Here is a 22292-nt window from a genome sequence, read left to right as displayed (position 1 = left end):
ACTACAATATGAAATTCACAAACTTCAGATTCTATGTACACCCGCTTATGAGCTCAGGTTTTCTGTTTTCAATTTGTTTTTCAGTATTCTATTTGATTTGTTTAATAATTTTTTTTAATAAGAGTAAAATTTATAGAAGCAGCTGAACTGACTGCGTATTTACTATAATAAATGCACAAGTCCAGTATTCATTGCAGTAAGCAACTTCAGGGGACAGCAGGGGTGGAAAAACATAAAACAAAACCAGCTGTGATCTCATTAGCCAAGCTCATTATGCAAGCCCTCATTAGGCCTCATTAATCCCGTATTAAAGTGAATAAACCCTATGGACATTGATGAAATGGAAGTGATCATACACAGAATTGTATCATCATATATAATCATATCTCACTACAGCACACTCTCAACTTAGTAGTTGAAGTTCTAGGATCCATTTGGGTAAGAGCTCCACTGATGCACACTGCAGAAAGCCCCTTTGCCTATTCACTGCCATATGAGCAGGAGCTCAAATACAAACAGAAACCACACAGCAAGGGACAGGGCATGTGTTGCCCAAAAGTGAAACTTAAAAACAACTTCAGCATCCTTCCATAAGTATGTTTAAAGTTAGCATCACTTAGTACTTCTGCAACATGCAAAACATAAACAGAATTTTATTTGGGGCTATTACATATAGGTTTCATCTTGATTCCTCAATTTGTCTCTTTGAGTTGTAAAAAATTTACCCACTTTACTGTTTTGTATTAAGTTCTGAAAAACAAATGAGCTATAATTATATGAAGTTTAATAAACTTTTGCAGCTCCAGCTGACTTCAGGGGACTTTCCCCCTTTCTCCATCACCTTTGTCACATGAAAGATGAGTTGCACTGCTATGTGAAAACCTTCACTGGTAGCCTGGACCTGAAGTGATCATCAGCTACTACAGCATCACTTGCAAGAATCACCTATCAGGATAATAAAAATGTCCTAGATAAAGCTGTTCAACTTTTTAAGCAATTTTCCAAAATGTTACAGTTAGTGTTGTAGGGTTTTTTGACTGGGCCATTTTGAAACAAGCACACAGTTTAGAAAGTTATAAATATAATTGCTCTTCTGCAGCAATTTTCAATTTCTCATTAATTAGTTGTGTTTCAGTGCTACAGTCAACAGTTCAATGCTGCACTAGAATAGAAATTTCCATTAGAAACTTTATTTTGCTGGGGTTTTTAACTATATAAAAAGTAAAACTTAGGTGTTAAGATCTACAAAAAAACCCCAGATATTTTTCAATACAGTATTTTGCCAACCCTCCCCCTATCCACACTCAGAAGAAAATTTTTTGGTCATCCAGATTCATTGAGATACTCTAGTTTTGTATGAAATTACATTTACAAAATAATAATGCAACATGACAGCTAAGACAGAAATTAAATCATATAGCAACAAAGGTATTTTTTGCATAATTAGTCCAATTTTCAATATGAATTAAAAGAATACTTTACATGAACCTAAACATATAATATGATTCCTGAGAAACTAACTTGAAAAAAACCTGAAAAAGACCATCTTTCCTTTAAAAACAAAAGAAAATTTCTGCAGTTTCCAGATAGCCACATGACAATACCTGTCTTCCAGGAACAGATAGAGATTTCAATACTGTAAATTTATTTAATATGACTACACTAGTCTCCAAAAGATACATTTTATACCTTTAAAACATATTCATTCAGACAAAGTAACAATTGCACCTACTCAGGGAAGGACAAGATAAAACAGGCATAATATGCACATATCAACAATAGAAACCTCAAACTTTTCAGTGATAAATTAAGATAGATTGTATCAATTGTCATAAGATTTCAAGTCAAAACTCACTCTGGAGATTGAAGATGTAGAGCAGTATTAGCTATCAGCATTTGTAAACATTTGAGGATACATATACACATACATACAGACACATGCATAAATATATAAGAACTAAACTATTAAACCTTTTTCCCCCTTTCTCTGGAATGAATATAAAATAGTCCAGGTAAGGATTTACACCTACCTACAACACTTATGGTGACCCTAGAAATTACTCACCAGCCAGCAGTGATTGAGTTTCCCAAGGGGAAGGTGGCATCAGGCAAAGTTGACCACTAATGCTCACATTTCACTCTGAAGATGCATGTGTATTGATGATTCAAAGCAACACAATGATTTCCTCAAGGTCCCCAAATAATATAGTGTCTGAGAAGCCAACATCCCAGAATATGACATCCCACTATACCATTATAGTCCCTAGTTTCATTTCCCTGCACCGCCACAAAAAAAAAAAAATAGAAATATGAGTAGAAAAATAAAAATATGTTCAAAACTTCTCCATGAAACAGCTGATAAAAGCCATCAACTAAGCTGAATATAAAAAAAAGCTCCAGCCAACATGAAAACAAAACCACTAAAAATTAACAAACCAAACACCCTCGTAAAAAAAGAAAGAAAGCTGTTTAACAGCTGTTTTGGAAAGCAGGTTAGTGTTACAAAACCATTAAAAGTTTCTACAGTTTCAGGGGAAGTCATGACTTCCAAAAACATGAGAGGTTATCTTTCCTTCTGTTATCCTCACAGAATTTTACTCTGAAAAATAAAGCACTTAATCATTGCCCATTTCCATGTAAATAGACCTAGTCTTGAACAGAAGATGCATGACTTAATATCAAATGTCATTAGTTAATTTCTGGGCAGAATGATTTCAATTTATGTCATACAATTAATTCAAAACAGATTTACACATTTATACTGACACACCTGCTCAGTGATGTGCTATTTTTGAGATATGGTAGTACAAAACTACTCTTTTGGCCAGGGAAAAACTTCAGCAGACAAACTTACTCAGATCACTAAGAAACTCAGGAGAGCCTACTTTTGTAATGAAGAAAGGTCCCTTGTCAAGAAAAAAGCATTAGACATACTTAGTACATGGCAGATATTTGATTCTGACAGTTAACATTTTCAGGGCAATTAAGTACAAAGAATAAACATTCTGCTTGGAATGCATACAGTCCCTTAGAAATCATTTGCTCAATACAAAGTGTAAACCCTAAAGATTAGACTTACTGTATTCCATGCCTTTTTCAGTAAGTTATCAGAGATACATAATATGACAAAATAAGGAACAGAAGTATTCCTCTGGTTTAATTTTAATGACAGGTTTAAAAAAACCAAACGAAGTAAAACTGGGAGAAAAGAACACCTACTCAACATTGCACCCACCTATGTCACCATGCACAATTAGGCAGTGACTGCCTTCCTTGTAGAAAAGGATGCGGTTCCCTTGTTGAATAATAATTTTAGTTTATATATTATGATTTTTGCTTTAAAATACTCTTTGACATCTTCAACTGGAAATGCCCTATAAGTTTAGAGCAGCCTTTAACAGTTGAAGTCGGATTGGTAGCACTTTCTTCTAAGAACTCATAGTTTAAGGACGTGGTCATCAGGAGACACAAGTAACTTACTTGTCTTAAAGGAAGTTAGTTATTAGATGAACATTCCACCTACTTGGCATACAGAGTCATGCTAAGAGACCACTTATTGGAAGAGCAGAAAACACCTGCCATTAGATGAGAAGGGTTGTTGATACCACAATGAAAATGGCTCAGCTTACTGACATCAGTGTTTACACACAGAGGTTTGTCACAGTGAGCAGCAAGTTACACCACTCCACCACAGAAGTTCAATATTAAACAATCCACACACAGCATCAGAACGTGTGACTCATGAATGTCCTCCAGTCACACCAGTTCTCAAAGTGGGAGGCATGGAGCAGGTTGCCAGCAACTGTGAGAGCACAGAGATCAATGGTTTGTACACGCGTATGCACATAAACAGCCTCAGTTTAAATAATTTTCCAGCATACATCTTTTGCAAGAAAATGCAATTACACAAATGCTCACTAAAAAAGAAAAAAAATTTTTAAAAATCGAGTGTTAGCTCAATACAAACAAACTAAAAACCTCTCCAGCTTGCTGAATCAGTGCAAGCATCAAATGGTATCAGAAGTGATAGAGCTCTGATTCACATTTACAGAAAGAAAAGCTGCACTGCTTCAGCCCTTCCAGCATCCCACCATCTGTTTCAACCTTCTTCCAGAGCCACTCACCCTGCAAATAAGTTGACAGAAGAAAACATGACTGTGCCGGAGTCAACTCAGTTCAGTTGGCACCTTCACTTAAACCCACGTTTTATGGGAAGTTTAATTTGCCTGCTTGAGCTGAAGCAGCTCAGTCGCAGACATGCTCCTTCCTGCTACCTGCCCTGTAAAGCCCAAGAGGAAAGGCAGCACCCAGGGGCAACACAGCCGAGGTCATCAGCCACCACTCTGAAACTTGTGATCTTGTGCATCCACATGAGATTTGCCTTTTAACAATACATTTCTTTCACAAATCCTACTGTGTTAAACATGTCACTCAGCATCCATTTTGCTTTCCTGTAACCTACAGAAACAACATCCCAAACGACCATGAGTATAATAGGTTCCTATTTCTTTTGAATATGCATACCTAGCTAAGTGTAGTAAGTATGAAGTATGTTAGTTCTGCCTCTACTGCACAAATAAAGGACTTTATGCACATGTAAATACAATGGTTGAACTGGCTACACACATCAACAGATCTGCCCTTCAGTTACAGATGCTATCTTTACTCTGTGGAGAGTAAAGTTTTTTTGTTTTCTAAGCTTTAAATGCAGCTACCTTGATAAATGAGTGCTAAATAGTTTGGGAAAATATACACCTCTCTGTACTGATGCAAGGCAAAGGAAAAAACCAAAATGCAACACAAGGCCAAATTTACAAGAAAAAAAAGAAGAAACAACTAAATAACTCAAGGTTAGGGTTAGAAAAAAAGTTTCAAGGTAAAGTAAATACCCAAATTTTAAAGACAAATTCAGTTATTTGTGGTGTCTCATCTTGAGCAATTTAAAATAGGCATAGTTTTTAAAAACAACTCAGCACAACATCCCTCTTAGGACCCAAAAGTGCTTGCAATCATTCGCATTACATTTAATAAACAAGTTACAGAAATAAAACTGCTTGTTATTTGCAATCTCTTCCTTGGAAAGGGAGGGAAGCAGGACTTATAAATATTTTAGCTGCTTGAAAACACATGGTTTCTTGTTTCTCTTTCAAGCAAATTCTGGCTTATCTCTTTGAAAATGAAAAAGAACAGTGAAATGATAAAAGGAAGAAGTGGTGATGCACTTCGAGTATATGAGAGATAAAGGTTAACAGAGAGAAAGGAATAAAACCAGCTGAAAGCAGGAGCTGGAGAAAAAAAAGCACAAAAGCATAAATAGAAAGAAACAAAGATTACAAAGTCATGACTCAATGTCAAAAGGTATACAGGTCAAGATGCATGACACACCTTTGCTTTTGGACACATAGGATTTGCTGACTCTGAGAAATGTATTTCTTCCCTGAAGAGTATTCCAAAGCACATGAGATACACACCTGGATGCATGGATGTCAAGAGTAAAATAGAAGGGAGGGAAATCACACTGAAGGAACAAACGAAGCCAAAGTATAAAAGACAACTGTTTATGTTAGCATGATGCTTTCCAAGGAATTAGCTGTCAAAGTAATCTTTCCTACTTCCTCCCTTCCCAGCCTGTAACCGGGGAATGACTTGAACCACGAGTACACATTTTCAAGATTTCAAAACCAAAGGGAACAAAATAATTTATTTCCACTGTAGCAAAAAAAAGAGCAAACATTTCCAAGAACATACAGGGTACTTTCCTCTTCAATTGCAGTTTGACCTTACGTTTCAGACACACATGGCACATGTTCATTTAAAACCACTTTGCTCCACAGGTACACAAAGGATTGAAAGACATTTGTGTCATATTCAATAAATAGCTGGTTAATGAGGAATGCCATCATAAAATCAGCTAATAATGGCAGTGACACTTAACACTCAGGATGTTATCGCTGATCAATAAATAGTAACTTCACAATCCTAGGAACAGACACAAGTAGAAACCACTTAAAAATAACACTTTTCAACAAGAGACTCCCCTCTTTTTTTAACATTAACAATCCTCTGCAGTTTAACCATTGCAGACATGCTGAACACCATTCCACAGCCTTTAGATTTGGGTTTTAATTAGCCTTCAGAGGATGAGTAATAATTTTTCAATGCAAGTGCTTTCTAAAGACCAAAATCTACCTTATCATTATAAAAATGATCACCCTCTACTATGATTTTCCTTACGCGGGCAAGTGATACAAAATGACTCAAGACCAGTACACACACATATAATTTATACAGTTCCATTATAAGAAGCCGAAGATTTCTCCCTGCTTTAAGACTGCCAGTAAGGGTAAGCACCAACTATATATGAAAATCCTTGACTAAAAGTCTTGTCAATCACACTGCAAGTACTCTCAAATATGCAATGGAAATTGCAGAATTCAACTCTGGTAGAGCATGTAGCTCACAGTAGTGATGAAATCAGAAGGTGATGAACAGATAGCAGCTAATCCTGCTTTAAGTTCTAAATCATGCAGCTGCAAAGAAAATTTCTCTCTGAAAGATCAGAGTTAAAACATATAAATAAAGAGCAAATGGTGGCTTAATAAATCAGTTGTACAATCCTGATTATAAAACATTATGCTTTCAATCCTACATTTACATTCTGGTATTTGCAGGAAGTCCAGCTTCAGAGGCTGTGCTGAAGGTGATGAGACTGCACACAAACAGAAGTTTCATCCCACCTAGAAAAGCTTTCCAAAAGCTTAATCATGGCAAACAGAACAGAGTAGCACCCAGTCCTAATGCAATACTGGCATACTATTAGAGGTTACACCTTTAATACCCGTTTAAAACCAGGAAAGTAAACACACTTGCAGTGTGGATACCATCATTGCCTGTGTTATTTCAACTACTCAAATGATACTCAAGCCACTTCATAATGTCTGCAGAAGATTTACATTTAATAAACCCCTCTAAAGTTACCTGGAGCCCACTAAAGACAATCCAACTGAGCTCACACATATATTTAGCCACTCATTACCTGCTGAGCATTTTTACCTTCTTTACTGCCACCACTATTGTTAAGATGATCTGCATTTAACAGGTACAATTTAGGGTTTGTTAATGTCCTAATCTTCTTGCTTGAAGACACCAAATAATGAATGACCTTTGGTTTTCAACTGTACTGCTTAGCAAAACAATTGCTGGAGGCAGCATTGAAGCTTAGTTATAAATAATAGTTCTTATTGCAGAAAAAATGTAATTTGAAGATATTTTACTACCAAAAGTCAAACCACAATAATTGAAAGCAGGTAAAGGAGCACTAACCCTTTAAGATAACTCAATTATGCTTATAAGAAGTGTTTTAGCAGTGTGAACTTCTTTGTACTTGGTTCCTAAATAAAAGTAAATAAAAGTTACACAATATTGCTCACATCAAGTGCCTAATTCTTTACTGCCATGTGTAGTTAATTTAACTACTACAACATAAGAGCAAAAATCAGTATATTTGATTTGCTGTCACTGTGTGTTCACTTTATACAGTTGAAAAGGACTCCAGAGCTACTGAGAAAAAGAGCCCTAGAAGGACACCAGAAGCTTACTTAAAAAAAAAAATACAGTCGAAACCTCCAAAACAAATGCAGCTTAAACTAAGACGAAACTCTCATACAAGTTATCACAAAGAGAAAGTAATGCTGTTACCTAGTGGTGGAAAGCTAGGTACATACAAAATTGTACAGCTTTTTTATTTGTCTTCACTTCAAAGTCTCATCTACAAGCTATTAAAATTATGTCAAGAGAAAAAAAATCATGCCAAATTACTAAACTAATGAAGAACTGCTTTTCTTGCATTCAGTTCTGTGACAAAGGGTCAGTATTTTTGCATGTGCCAGTTTTGATTCTCAGAGTAATTGACACATGAGGAGCCTCATCATTTCCTGGTCATCCCAAACCTGCTGTTTTACACACCTCTTTCAACGCCACTAAGAGCTGGAAACCTGTGGTATAAAAGCAACTTCAGTTCTCATTCGTTTTCCACAGAGTATGATAACCCAAACTGTACTGTGCACCCCTCAGCATCTTATCAGATGGTATTTTCAATTATATAAATCAGTATCGATGGAATTCAGTCAGCATCCTCTCCTAAATAAAAACATTAATTTTGCTTTTAGCCAGAAACTAGAGGAGGAGAAGGAATATATGAAGACTTAAAGTCACTTACTCAAATGCAAAGAAGAGTCCACTGGTGACCAAGATGAGAACAAGAGTCAGGTAGAAGACTCCAGTCTGTCGAGCCATCATGATCCTCCCATTGCAGAAGAATTTGTTTCTTCCAGGAAAAACCTCCCATTTTCTCTTGGGAACTGATTTCTTTTTCTTATGGGGAGACTCCATGGGAGACGAAGAGCTGTGTGTGCTGATCTGACTGTATTCACAGTCTTTCATGGGCCCACTACCACCTCCAGGAGTCATCAAGAAAGAGTAAAATGTGGGGGGAACCCCACCAAAAATATATACAAATATATATGTGCAAATACTCTTCTGACCAAGGGAGCCCTCTCCACCAGCCCCAGTTAATAAAAAAGGCAAATAAAATGATGAAAAGTCTGCTACTGGACTAGCAATAGGTGTATCATGCAAACACCACTTAACTCTTCAGAAATCAAAGCTGTCACATCAGAAACGCTTGAGAGGGATCCTTCCTTCCTCCAACAGTTACAAAACAGCCACGTAGGACAATCCTTTTAAAAACAACTTATCACAAAACAGGACAAAAAGAAAAAAAAAAAGTAATTATAAATCAATTAGGTTTAAAAAAAAAAAATCAAGTCTTTTTAAATCAAGTTTATTTTCAAATGGGAAGGTTTTTTCCTTCCCACGCACACCCTGAGAGTTTTCTCCGAGGGTCAGAAGGTTGGTCAAGGCAAGGTTTAGCAATCGAGTCTATCATTCATAGAGATTTGTTATAATCCTCCTTTGCGCAGCAGATTCCACTGCTAAAAATGACCATTCCTAAGACGTTCCCTCGAGAGACACGCGAAACAAATCATTAAGGGGGAGGGGAGGAAAAAAAAAAAAGAAAAATAAGAAAAAAAAAAAGGCAAGAAAGGAACCAGGCTGCAACTCCAGCTTCCGAAGAACACTTGAAGCTCTCCTCTTCCTGAAGCCGCAGTCCAGCGGGAAGCGGCCGCCGCTCCGCGCAGACCGAGGGGCGCAGGGCTCCCCTGTCACCACTCCACAGGAAGGGATTCTCCCGAGCCCGTGGCAGCCCGGGGCACGGCCGGTCGCCGACAGACACCAGCGCTTCGGGAGCGGGTCCTCCTCATCCTCCCTGCCCGCGCGTCCCCCTACACAACAGGTCCCCGCCGCCGCCTCATGCTCCCCAGCGCCTCGGCCCCGCGGGAGGGAGGTTGGGAGGCAGGGGACGGGGAAGCTTCTCCGCCGCTAGATCTCTGCCAGGACTTCTCCCTCCCCGCACCATCCTCGCCGCCCGGCTCAGCGCCGCCGCGGCCGCTCGCACCCCGCCCCGCCGCAGGCTCTCGCCCACGGCCCGCGGCGGTGCCGGGGCCCCCCCCGCATCCCGCCCCCTCCCCCGGCGCGCAGGAGCGGCTCCCCGCCGGCGTCCCCGGCTTCGCTGTGCTCCGGCCCCGCAGCAAGGTGAGAAAAACGCCCGGCTTCCCCCTTCGCCAACCAGAGAGCGGCGACTTTCTCTTCACCCTTCTTTGCGAGCTTCTATCCAGGTTTGCCCCCGGCAGCCAGACCCCGAAGCAGCAGCTGCCACCACCTCTTCATTTTCAGGGGGAGGCGGTAACCACCGCAGCGCCGGCCGCCCGCCCGCCCGCGGGAGGAGCCGGCGGGGGACGGGACCACAGGGGCGCGCACCCTCCGCCGCTCCCAGCCGGCCGGTCACTCAGCCACAGGGCAGCACGTCCCTCGCGCCAACCGGCCCGGCCCGGCCCTCTCCCCGGCCACCGGAGCGCGGTGACTGCACTAACTCTTCTCCATCGCCACCTCCCCGCAGGCAGCCTCCCCGCCGGCCGGGCTGGAAGCGCAGGGCGGCGAGCCGGGCAGCGGTGTCCGCCCTGGAGCCCCGCTCCCACTGCCACCGCCGCCGCCTCCCGCTCAGCCGAGCCGCCCCCGACCCACGCTCCGCTGAGCCGCGAGCGGTGTGTGCTGTTAGCCCCGGGCGGCAGCCGCGTCCCGCCCCGCTGCCGCTACCGGGCCGAAGCGGGCGAGTCCCGCCAGCGAACGGTGGACACGGAGAAGCCCCGCCCGCGCGGCCCGACCTAGCGGCAGCGGCCCCCGCCCCGTGCGGGCTCGGACACGGCGCCCGAGACACGCCCCTCCGCCCGCCGGGAGTTGTAGTTTCGCTCAGTTGTAGTTTTGCTGCCGGAGGCGGGACGGCGTCGCGCGGGACTACAAGTCCCAGCATGCCCTCCGAGCCGTCCCGGCGGGGCGGGGCAGGGCCAGGCCGAACTGAGCTGAGCTGCGCTGCGCTGTCCCGGCGGTTCTCGGCGGGCGGAGACTCTGCCCAGCCTGCACTGCATCCGTGCCCCGTGCACGGCCCCGCTTTTCCCTGGGCAGCCCCGTGCCCTCCCCCGCCGCGGAGGATTGCGTCCGAGTTTGTCTCTCAGCCAGGCCGGAAGGCCGGCGCTGGAGCCCCTAATCCGTCCCGTCGGGAGCCGCGCCGCCCCCCCGCGTTCCGGGTCACCCGGTGCTGGGTGGTCGCTTCTGCCCCCCGCCCAAGTGCTCGGTGCAGCGGTGCGGGGCCAGCGTGCGGCTGTCCCCGCTCCTCGTGCGTGCCAGTGCTTCACTGCTCTACTGGCGGCATCCACACGCTCCATCTGCTGCTGGAATCACGGAGCCAGCTAGGTTGGAAAAGGCCTTTGAGATCAGCATGCCCAGTGTATGAAGGAACACCATCTTGTCAACTGGACTATGGCACTAAGCGCCACACAGTCTTATCTTAAAAACAATTCCAGACATGGTGACTACACCACCTCTGTGGGCAGTGCATTCCAATGTTCAGTCACCCTTCTTGTGAAGAACTTCTTCCAACCTGAACTTCTCTTGGGGCAGTTTAAGACTGTGTCCTCATGTCCTATTGCCGGTTGCCTGAGAGAAGAGACCAACCTCCATCTGGCTAGAACCTCCTTTTGGGTTTTTGTAGGGAGTGATAAGGTTTTTCCTTGAGCCTCCTGTTTTCCAGGCTAAACAACTCTAGCTCCCTCAGCCACTTCTCCTAGGACTTGTGTTCCAAACCTTCAAACAGCCTTGTTGCCCCTCTCCAGACACGCTCCTGATCTCAGCATCCTTCCTAAAGTGAGGGGCCCAGAACCGGACACAGTACTCAAGGTGCTTCCTCACCACTGCCAAGTACAGGGGAAAAATGACCTCCCTGTCCTGCTGGCCACACCATTCCTGATGTAGGCCAGGATGGCCATTGGTCTTCTTTTCCACGTGTGCACACTGCTGGAAGTACAAGATTTGTCCACCAACACTGACATGTTTGTACAGACCCTCACTGTCTCCTGACTTCACATCCCAGAAAGTACTGCACATGCCAGAAGGTATGAGCCACAAAGGGAAAGCTTTCCTATAAATGCCATCCTGCAGCAAGCCCTTCTCACATGGGCACTGGTGGCAGCGGTGCCTGCAGAAAGCCCAGGGAAGCTTCCCTGGCAGAACCACTCTCAAAGCTACTTGCTGTTGTTTCTGCCTAGTATGTTCTCCATATGCATCCTAAGAAGAGCTATGAAGCTGGTGACAGGTCTGGGGCACCTTATGATGAGCAATTGAAGGAGCAGGGGTTGTTTAGCCTGGAGAAAAGGGGAAGAGTTCAGTGCTCTCTATAGCTACCTGAAAGGAGGTTGTAGCCAGGTGGGGTTGGTCTCTTCTCCTAAGTAACAAGCGACAGGACAAAAGGAAATGGCCTTAAGTTGTGCCAGGGAAGGTTTAGACTGGATATTGGGAAAAAATTCTACATTAGGAGTATAGTGAAGCATTGGAACAGGCTGCCCAGGGAAGTGATGGAATCACCACGCCTGGACTTATTTAAAAGATTGTAGATGTGGTGCTTTGGGACATGGTGGATTTGGCAGTGCCAGGTTTACAGCTGGACTCAATGATCATAAAGGTCTTTTCCAAACTAAATTATTCTGTAATTTTATGGTCTTCAATGGGTAAGCAGGCATAAAGCAGTGCTAACAAAGATTCATTTTGATTCATCTTTTACAGTTTTGCAATTTACTAGCAGAGCTGTGTAAGCTATAGAGAACAGACTAGTTTGGGATATGCAATAGGAATTAATACAGTTCAGAAAAACCAAAAGCTAACTGAGCAAACTTTTTTAAAAAGTTGAGAAAAAAAACGTTGATTACAATCACCTGCATCTCTCAGGGCTGAATGTTGTCCTAGGAGAGACAGCAAAAACACATAAGGATACAGCTGATTTCTCAGGCAATGTGTTTTCTGTTTTCATAATTTGATTTTGAATTTTGAAATGGAATATTTATCCCTTTAATGCAATAAGCTAATTCTTTATCCGTAAACAGTGCCTGATAACAAAGGGACTGTGGAACATACTGGTATATGTGGAACATATCCATACCAGCAACAGATAACTTCCCCTTCCTTGAAGGAAATGAATTACTTTGATAACCAAATTACACGGAACAGCCTGGTAGACACTCTCCTGGTGATTCTACAGTCCATTTTATTGATACACAGAAATAATTTTGGCAATGTTAATGACACATGGGAAAAATATGGGAGGGTGTCTCCCTCTGCAAGGTGTAAAGAAGTAGTCCTTTGGCAGCAGGAAGTAAAAATAGTTTCTGATATCATCTCTCATGAAAATGCATTGGCATCCTTTTCCCACACATATAATACATGCTGCTACGTTATTCCTTCCCATCTCTTCCTCCTCTTGTAGTTCCTGTTATCAACAGTTTGCCTGCAATCTCATAACTTAGATATCACAGCATTTCTTATTCTTTGAAATGCTCTTTATAAACAGCTAATAACCTTTCTTTCTTAATGAATACAGCACCTGTGTGTATTCAGAAGGCTGCTGACAGATTTTTTTTGGTTCACTGACAAGCATTTTTAGTCTTCATCAGGTTTCTGTTAGCATATTACTGGAGCTCTGTCTTCAGTGCTTTGACAATATTGATGACTGCATCATGTCAAATGGCACTGTTCTCCCCTGAGATTATGGAATATTTTAAACTTTCACAAATAGAGCTAATGGTTTTTGGAAAAATGTCATTGTTGGCTTATCTTCACAGGTAGCACTCAGGCTAATTTCAGAAACACTCTTCAAAAGTGAAACACTTGTAAACAATACCAGCACCTCATTCAAGCTGCTGTCTCATGCCACAGTCTTTCCCTGGGTTTTAAGGCATTGTAGTTGAGAAGTGAACCTCAGGCATATTAACTGAGAGAAATACATAGAGGAATTTGAGGAGTGCTGGGAAGAATATTTCTAAAAGTCAAACTCGGAGAACAAGCACACTTTTATTTTCAATAGTAAATCTATTTTGATTCTACCAGGATCATCCAGTCCTACACATTGTACTTTTCACTATAGCCTATTTTAGTCCCTAAAAATTTAGTCTCAGTACTAGTATTGCATTGGAATTTAAAGTGTTCATCATATTTTGCATCAATACCTCTTTGAAGATTTTTTTCAATACAATTTGAAAACTCCCCTACAAAAAGCACTAAATACAGTAATATTTCACATGATTCAACATTATCCCTCAAAGTATTTATTGTTTATTCACATTAATGAAAATTGGTTTGAGGCACTAAATAGTTGAAATCTTACTGTACGTAGGACAAATATTCTCCTTCCAAAAAAAACTTTGTAGGTCCATGTGTTGCAGTATGTACTCTTCTGATTTCTTAGCTGTGACTCTGGTTGATCTCATGCAAAAGATGAATATGATGCAGCAATGTTACTGAGCTTAAAAGAAACCAAGACTATCTTTCTGTTAGGCAAATACTAATGAAAAAGCTGTTGCTGCTGCAAATTCCTGTCTCTTACCCTGTCTACAGTGTGGAGGTGTCACAAGGGCAAGTCTTGAAACAACAGGGAAGCTAATTTGCTCTGATGACATGTCACCTTAGATATATAGAATATCTGTTACCATGCTTCATGGCAGAATCTGCTTGAATGTGTTGGAAGCAGTATCAGGAAAAGTATTGAAGTGATAGAATAAACACAAACTAGCAAACTGCAGCATTTTGGACATAAGGTCTCTGTACACCATATATCCAACACTGCCAAATTGCTTTTTGCTTCCAATCAAAAAAGGAGGCTTATATCAACAAATATCTAAAATACTTCAAGTGTCAAATATTTAACTGAAAGTCCTGCTATTCTTACAGGTAGAAAGTAATTTAGGCATTGCTGTGGACATGTTTTCTAGGCACATTTTAGACACCTTTCACAATTAATTTTGAAAAATAAATGAAAAAAATCAAACAAAGTAGCAATAATACCATTGCCATGCAAGACACTGTCAGTGTCTTTCACATTCTATACTTGCTGAATGCTACAGTACATGCCGGTTTACAATGTTAAGAGCAAATAATCCTAAGAGTTTTCTACAATATACCTGTTTTTCTGACCAAATATTTCTCTCCCTTTTCTTTGCTGTTTTTCAGAAGTTACCTCTCCCTGCCATCATTTTAGAGTCTTACCAACTATTCATTTTGTGAAAATACTTAATTTCCTTGCAAAATGTTTTGTGCAAACTAGAAATATTACATTTCATAGGAGCTGGCAGGAATAGAGAGTGAGGATGCACATCAGAATCTCTCTAAAGAATTTTAAAAATAGGGATTTGTAGGTCCAAAAGCTGCTAAGTGTCTCTTAAGTCTTGCTTTTGAAAGACCAAGATGACTGTCATTTATTGTACAGCCTTCTAACAAAGTGTAACATATATTACTTCTCTGCGGTGCATAAGTTTAGAAGGCAAGATGAGGTAAGAGAGCTTTTTCATTTTCTCCTTAAAATGCAATTAAAATCCAGAAATTTTTGGAATTGGCCATGCTTCCCTGATCAATGACTGTTTCCAAAGATGAAGGCAGACTGTCTCAAAATCTTACAATTTCAACTGAAAAAATAAAGATGAGCATTGCATGAAATTGTCAGTGTGGTATTTTAAGTCTATTGAACATTTTGTCTTCCTCTAAACTGACTGAAGGGGAAAAAAATATATTTCATTCTGCGACACTGATACAGAACATGAGCCAGCCAAAAGAAAGGGCCAGGAAAGTACAGTTACATGAGGAAAACCCCCACATTTTCCAGTGTTACCAGTCACATCAAAAGTTCCCTCACTAGAGCCAGGAAATAATTTTCCTTAGTCTTCCATCATGTGTTAGTAGAGTACACTGTACAAAGAGTGGAGTGAATTACATTGTTGTGAATTTCTTTGTTGCTTTGCTTCCCTGTGAAGTGCCTTGTAGATACAGAACAGCATCATTAATGAAGTTGGTACTGTACAGAAATTTCCAATATCCTAATCCTACTTCGTCAAGCCAGTTGTTTTTTTTTTTTTTTCCCCAGTGGGCTTCCTCTTTAAAATATATATATTTTTTTGTTTTTTAGGAATATGTATGGGAAATGAATGTAGCACTTCTGAGAAATAAATAAATTATGATGGGTCACACCTATCTGTACTCTTTACCACACACCTGCTTTTCAGTTTCTGGGTGTTTTCTGGCCGTTTTCAACTCCCTACTGTTGAACCAGGTCTCATTCTTTGCATTCTGCACAATTAATGTAAAGACAAGCGTCAGTGTGGGCGGTGGATGAAGCAAGCTGGATTTCCTCTTCCCATCACAGGCACCCCTCTGTGCCCCACGATGTGCACGATGCTCCGCATGTGACGCCAGCACCACGCACTGTGGCTAAGGAGAGCCTGCCCACAGACTGACCAGGGGCCAGCTGGCTGCCACAAGATGACCAAAAGTGAAGTGACAAAAGATGAGCAAGTGCTGAGCAAAGCTCGCAGCTCACCAGCACCAAGCGAGGAAAGCCTCTCTTGCTCCACGTTTCCTTGCGCCTGAACCCACGGTGGCTGTTGCTCTGTCCTCTCCTCAGATCCTCCCATCCTCTCCCTTGCAGACTCACCACAGTTTACCGGATGTTTTGCAGAGCTGACTTGGTACAAGAATATCAGCAGAATTAAAAAAAAAAAAAAAACCAAAAAACAACAAAACCAACCAAACAAACAAGCAAAAAACCAAAAAAACCCAAACAAACAAACAAACAAAAAAAAAAAAACCAAAAAACACCCCAACAACAACTATTACAACTATTCACTTTTTTTCCTTTTTTCAGGAAGTTAATTTTCTGCTGCTTTAATGTGCTGAAATGACTTGGCAAAGGACATGACAAAGCATGACAAAGGACTGCAACAAGGGAGGGGCAGGAACAGAATGCCCAGGGAAAGGGAAGTGAAAGAGAAAAGACCTTTCCTCTTTAAAAAATATCTATTCTATAAACTTGAATGTATATAAAGGCGCAGAGACTAGGACTGTAGGCAGCAGCTGGATTGGTCTAGGCTGCTGCTGAACTTCAGGCTCAACCAGATGTACTCATGGAGGCATTCCATAGGATGCAAGAGCTGGCAAAACATGAGGACATGAGATACTATTCATTCAAACTACCATTTAGCTTAAAGACAGAAAAGTAAGGGAGAGCAGGACCTTGCTTCCAGTAGTGATGGGCTGTTAGATAAGCCAGCTCATCATGACTTGCCAGGGGTGGCAATACTTCACAACCAAGTACTTTAAAAAGTGTTGGCATCAATTTGTCTTTCTTTCATTGATTTCCTAGAAACACCAGAAAAATATAGTTTAACCTGAAACCTCTTCCCTATTTTCCATTCAGCTGAGCAAGTTTTAACTTACTCTCTGTGAGAACTCCAACTGACACTTAAAGCAATTCCCATAGGAAACAAAACAAAGAACGCACTTACAAAGGGTCATGCAATTAAAGGGATGCTGTCAACTACAATTACTTTAATTAACCAATTAACATAGTAAAAATGTTTTGATACTGTTCTTTAACTAGTATCTCCTGTTTAAAAAAATACACCTTTTACAGCTTTTCTTTTTCCCTCCTGTTTCCTGCTTGAGGCTATAGAAGGAACTGTATTTCTGGCTGACAAAACAACAATTGCAAATATGCTCTGGTTTAGCTCATATACAACCTTTTTGCCCCCCTTCTGTGTATATTTCCTTGTGCCTCTTCCTTCTCTTCTCTGCTGTGGGAATCCAGGGCTTCCCTCTGGCTGCCCTGGAAGGCCTGGGACCCTGGCAGGGGTCAGGAACCCCCCTGTACAGAGCCCTGAGAGACACTGTCTGTGATCTCTGTCCATGGAAAAGAGTTTTCAATCTTACAGGATGAATTACAAGCTCTGAGTGTTTGATATGAGTAATAATTAAGTGTGGCACGGGTGCAAAAGTAAAATTTTAGGTTTCTAGATTAGGGGTTCAAAGGGGACAAGATGGAGGAAATTGGGTGTACCTTGTCATTTTTCTCCTTCTTCATGCCCTCCACATTTCACTGTAGTGTTGGCATTTTTCTATTGGTTTAGGCTGGGGACACAATGTTCAACGTAGGTGACAGATATTGGCACATTATTGTAAATATAGCACACGTAGTTTCTGGTATATAATGTTTGTAACATCCCACTGGGGGCAGAGCCCCGCACGCTGCCCTGCAGGACAGACCTGCGGCAGGGCAGCAGAACATGTTGGAGATAAGCAAGAATAAACAACCTTGAAAACAGCACAGACGAATTATGGCTTCTTCTTTGGCAATGGGGCAGAAAGACAGAGACTTTCTACAATCTCAGAATCATCAATACCTCAGATTCCGACACTCTGCTGCCTCAGTAAACACTCACTCACAATACTTTTGGAAAGCAGGAACTTATGCTTTGCTGTGGAGTGCAACAAAGTGACTCCATCCAGCTTATGTGGGAGCATGACACTCATTTTGAGAAAAGCCTTCTTCATAATATAGTTGTGGGCTGTTTCACTGTTTTGGACTACACATTTAAAGCATTTACAGAAGACTCATCCATTGCTGTCAGTGGAACACATCTTTGATATGTGCTTATACAGATTAACATAAAATACACAGAAGTTTTCCTGGAGGAATCAGGCAATTAGAGACTTCTGTGAATCTCAGAGTGGGGCTACCTGCATCATTGGCCTTATCTAGGCCATCTCAAAATGGAGCTAACTGCTTGTGAAAATCTTTCCATTGTCACATTCAGCATCATTAATGAAGATTTAGTATTATATCATTACTTTTCTCTTGAGCCTTTGTTTTCTTTCCCTTCTCTGCCTTCCATTTGGTTTTGTGTCTATTCAAGACCTGCCTTCCCTCACTGCATATACTTTATCTCAGCAAATAACAATGTTGGTCTTGGGTTTCATACCAACTCCATTTTCCCACTTTCCTAACATAAAACAATGAGTAAAAAGAATAAGGAAGAACAGGTCATTTTACACCTCTCAGAGCTATTTTTTTCAGAAGAATAAGCCACGACTGCTGCTCAGGGGTGCAGCACTGCAATGACTGAATTCATTTCAAATTTGGAAAGCCTGAGTTCCTTCCCTTCCCCCTCACCAAACACGATAAAAAAAATTAGTTCAGTTACGTGGTAATTTATACTCTGTAGAATCTGAATATTCAATGAGCTCTGTATACAAAAGACTAGATATGACTCATGAATCATATGGCTGACAACACTGCAGTAGAGAAAGGAAGTCTGACAATTAACCGAAATGTGATACTGATCATACACAAATGTGGTCAGAGGCATAAAAACATTTTTTCTTCTATTTTTGTTCATGTATTTACTATAGTGATCACTCTGACATTTCTGTGAACACTTCAATGGATGGACTTTGCTCAGAAGTGTGTGCCTGACTAGGCATGTGTTTATGGAAGCAGAGTTTTAGCAATTACTTCTGCTACTAGTACAACATCTTCTGATGTAAATCTGATTTTCACTTAAGAAATGCATATTCCATATTGAAATCAACATAATGGCTCACTTTTAAGTGTTCTCAGAAGTTTGACTTCTTCAATTATGTCCATGTGGGTGTCACTGGACCGATTTATATTTTTTTCCTGTAAGATTTATTATTAATTAATAACAAATTATTAATTTTAATATAAATTATTTTAACCAATAATTTTCTTTAAAAAATTCAATAAATTCTTATAAGAAAAGCTAGGGGATTATTCACATGGTCAAGAGAATGTTTTGGCCAAGGCCCTAAGAAAAATTGCAAATAATTTAAAACATATGCTTTTTACACCATAATAGGAGAATGAGTTTATAAATCTGATTTTTTGTAGACTTAGTTTAATCTAACTCTAGTGCTAATCTATTAGCATTCATCTAAATTAATTCTGATGAACAAATGGCAGTCTGGAGTATAATCACATTTTAAACCAATAAGACTGTAACCAGCAAATCCAGGAAAACTATTCAGAATTCTAAAGAAAATTATTCTTGCAATAAATAATATGCAAAGATTAGTCTTGGAGGCATTCTGAATTGGTATGTTTTATTTGATTAAGAGGAGTGTAGGTACAGAATACCAGAGGGAATAAAACAGGATAAAAATTTAACACTGAGATACAAACATAAATATTTATATGCAAAAATGTATTAAGTGGGGTTTCATATAGAAGAATGAAGTCTTCTTCCAAGAGGACTGAGAGTCCTTCATGCAAACAGCATCAGCCCTTGATGCCTCAGAGATGGTGAATACTTGGTAAAGTTGATGGCTGAATCTTCAGGTGGCTACTTCAGAGCTGAAGACTAGGGACAGAGGACATCAGCAGGGGAAAAGCCTGGCATTCACTGCCCGTGAGAGAAACTGCATTTTTAAGGACACTATACTCAGAAGGATCACCTTAAAATCTTACTTTTTATTTAATATAATTTCTGAAGATAACAGCAATTAGAAAGATTTGTTCCGCAGAGAAATGAGCAAATTACTGGTGGCATGAAGGGACAGCTCACAGGGATTTTGAGAACTCAATTTAACTTCCCTTTTTTTTTGTGATTCTCTTCACCCGAGCCATCTGGCGCAGAGTAGCTTTTGGCACGCAGGTCAAAGCTAGGGCTTTCCTAGCGGACTGGTTCCACTAGGAGAACCCTAGCTGGGCTGGCTTTCTTCACACTCACAGTGCTTATTTTAGTGCAAAATCCATCCCACGCTGTTTTTATCTGCATGCCACAGCCCTGCCTGTCATGCATTATGCACAACACTCAGCAATTGTCTGCTCTAACCACAGTCCCTAACCACAGCGTGTTGCTCACAATAAGCCTAGCACACACCCTTCACCTTTGTGCAGCCTACACTACAAACACACCCCACCTCCTGTTATTTTGCTTTGCTTGCTGGCTGCCAGTCTACCTACTCCTTGTGCAACAGCTCAAGAAATCATGACAGCATCTCAGGCCTCTCCTGAGCCTGCTGGAGCCAGATAAGCCAACTCTCGATATTACATCTCAATATCTTGCAAGTGCTTCTAGACTTACATTAAATACATTTTTTTTTTCAATAACTTCATAACTTACGAGGTTTTGCAACTTGAAGACTAACTTTCCCACCATGTTATGGTCTGTATTTGGAACAAGCAGCAGATAATCAAAAGCTCTCTGCATGCCAGATGCCTGTCTCAGAGTTAGCACCTGCCATTCAGCAGGAACTGGCATTCTGGGCAGCCATGCATATTCAGGAGACATCTAGTACAGATGAGCTTCAGCAAATCCAAGGGTCTGTTTTCAGTCAAGATCTTCAAAGCCACTCTCCACAGCTTATATCCCTACATAATCTTCAGCAACACTGAAAATATTGATAACTCTTGCCCGGTATAGACTCCCCCCATTGCTGGGAACATAAGACAGGATTCACATTCACACAGGATGTGTCTATGCAGTTCTTACAACTACACTGAACAGTAAAAATATCAGTCATTGTCAACTCTCTGTTCTTCCAGAGTGGGTAGCTGGCACTCTCTCCTCCACTGCAGAACCTCAGCTTCAGCAAAGCTGGAGAACTTGTGTTTATTTCAGGCATGCTGTTTTTTCACCTTGGATGAAGCGTCCGTACCCAGCCAACCTGCACATGTGCTGTGTTGTGATGGACTGTGCACTCAGCTTGTTGACCTCACGGACTGCCAGTCTTCATGGAATGTCAATTTTCCAGATTCTATAAGAATCCCTGTGACTGGATACATCCCACACCATCTCTGTATGCTGGGTTTGGTGAGCCCTTCAATGTGGAATAGCCTGGTAAAATGATGTCTTTCAGTCTGTCTATGTCTATCTCAGCAGTGCTGCTGCCTCTACGCAATTCTGAGCCCTGGCATTGTAGGCAAATATGTGCTAGCAACAATGCAGCCTCACAAGCACCACCTGGGTCTGTAGGGTAGGAAAGGCATTACTTTAATGAATGTTCATTCCAACCAGTGCTTATAGGGCATAATTGTTCTGTTCATGCATATCCAAAAAAAAGGTACTAATTTATTTCCTTCCTCTGCACCTCCTCAAGAAGACAAATGCAAGTTTCCTCTCTATACAAAAAGGCAAAAAAAAAAAAAAATCCTCCCACTTCCTTTTCCCACCTCCTTCCAAACTCATGAAAATCACCAGTTTTATCTCTTCTCTCCACCAACCTACTCTCCATCTTCTTAGACTTTGTAAGATTAGCTCCTCCCCTGCCTCTGAGGAGTTGGAATGCTCTTTTTGAAGGCCAGTGATCAGGCCTCTATCTTGAAAAGCTCACACAAAAACAAACCCAAACTCTTTGGGGCAGATCAACTGTATCTCACTGCTTTGTTACTGCTCCATATCCCCACCAGATGGAGGCAGCCCACATTCCCTACTGTCCCTCTCCAGGAGGCCAGCCATGGAGATGAGATGAAGGGGGAAAACACCTGCCTTTGAACACCTCGCTCAAAATGGATAGCAAGCAGAAAACTTTAAATAAAAACATGTTGTACAATACATGTATATCTAAGTACTTCTTACCAGTAGAAGAGTTCATCATAATTAACCCCCTTTTTAAATAAACCCAGGTGCTTATGTGTTAAGTCTCCGTCTAGTGTTGCTATGCAGAGACCACTTCAGAAAAGGACTGGATTTGGCCACCATGGATAAGGGATGCTCAGGCTGGAAGTTGCTTGGGCTAGTTCTGTTGCCTGATGGGTTGACAGAATCCACGTGGCTCATCTTTGA

At 41.3% G+C, this 22292-nt stretch overlaps 2 protein-coding genes across 6 annotated transcripts in view; one reads left to right on the top strand and one right to left on the bottom strand.

Moving 5' to 3' along the window:
- ZDHHC14 (zDHHC palmitoyltransferase 14) overlaps positions 1-9824 on the bottom strand; it is a 94356-nt gene extending 84532 nt beyond the window's left edge. The window contains exons 1-2 of one of the 5 annotated variants that reach the window (XM_012572574.5): positions 9689-9824; positions 8219-8751 (exon numbers count right to left, since the gene is read on the bottom strand). In XM_012572574.5, the coding sequence (XP_012428028.1) occupies positions 8219-8469 (251 nt within the window). In that variant the 5' untranslated portion in view covers positions 8470-8751; positions 9689-9824. Of the gene's footprint in view, positions 1-8218; positions 9496-9688 lie in introns of those variants that run through there. The other 4 variants (XM_002198436.7, XM_012572575.5, XM_002198442.7 and 1 more) reach the window with 4 other exon arrangements.
- LOC121469600 (uncharacterized) lies at positions 8632-16271 on the top strand. Its single transcript, XM_041714870.2, has 3 exons — positions 8632-8711; positions 9164-11567; positions 15620-16271. Exons 1-2 carry the CDS (start codon positions 8632-8634, stop codon positions 10965-10967), a joined length of 1884 nt encoding a protein of 627 aa, XP_041570804.2. The 3' UTR covers positions 10968-11567; positions 15620-16271.
- Positions 16272-22292: the final 6021 nt, after the last annotated feature.

This window comes from Taeniopygia guttata, chromosome 3 (genome assembly GCF_048771995.1).
Source record: "Taeniopygia guttata chromosome 3, bTaeGut7.mat, whole genome shotgun sequence".
Lineage (NCBI taxonomy): Eukaryota > Metazoa > Chordata > Aves > Passeriformes > Estrildidae > Taeniopygia > Taeniopygia guttata.
The sequence above is the reverse complement of the archived record's forward strand: the minus strand, read 5'-3'. Positions and strand labels throughout refer to the sequence as shown.

Excerpts from the sequence above, each read along its gene's own strand:
- LOC121469600 (XM_041714870.2), top strand. The coding sequence starts at position 8,632 with ATGCAAACACCACTTAACTCTTCAGAAATCAAAGCTGTCACATCAGAA. Across the intron at positions 8,712-9,163 it reads GATCCTTCCTTCCTCCAACA|CCGCAGTCCAGCGGGAAGCG; the intron begins GTTACAAAACAG and ends CTCTTCCTGAAG.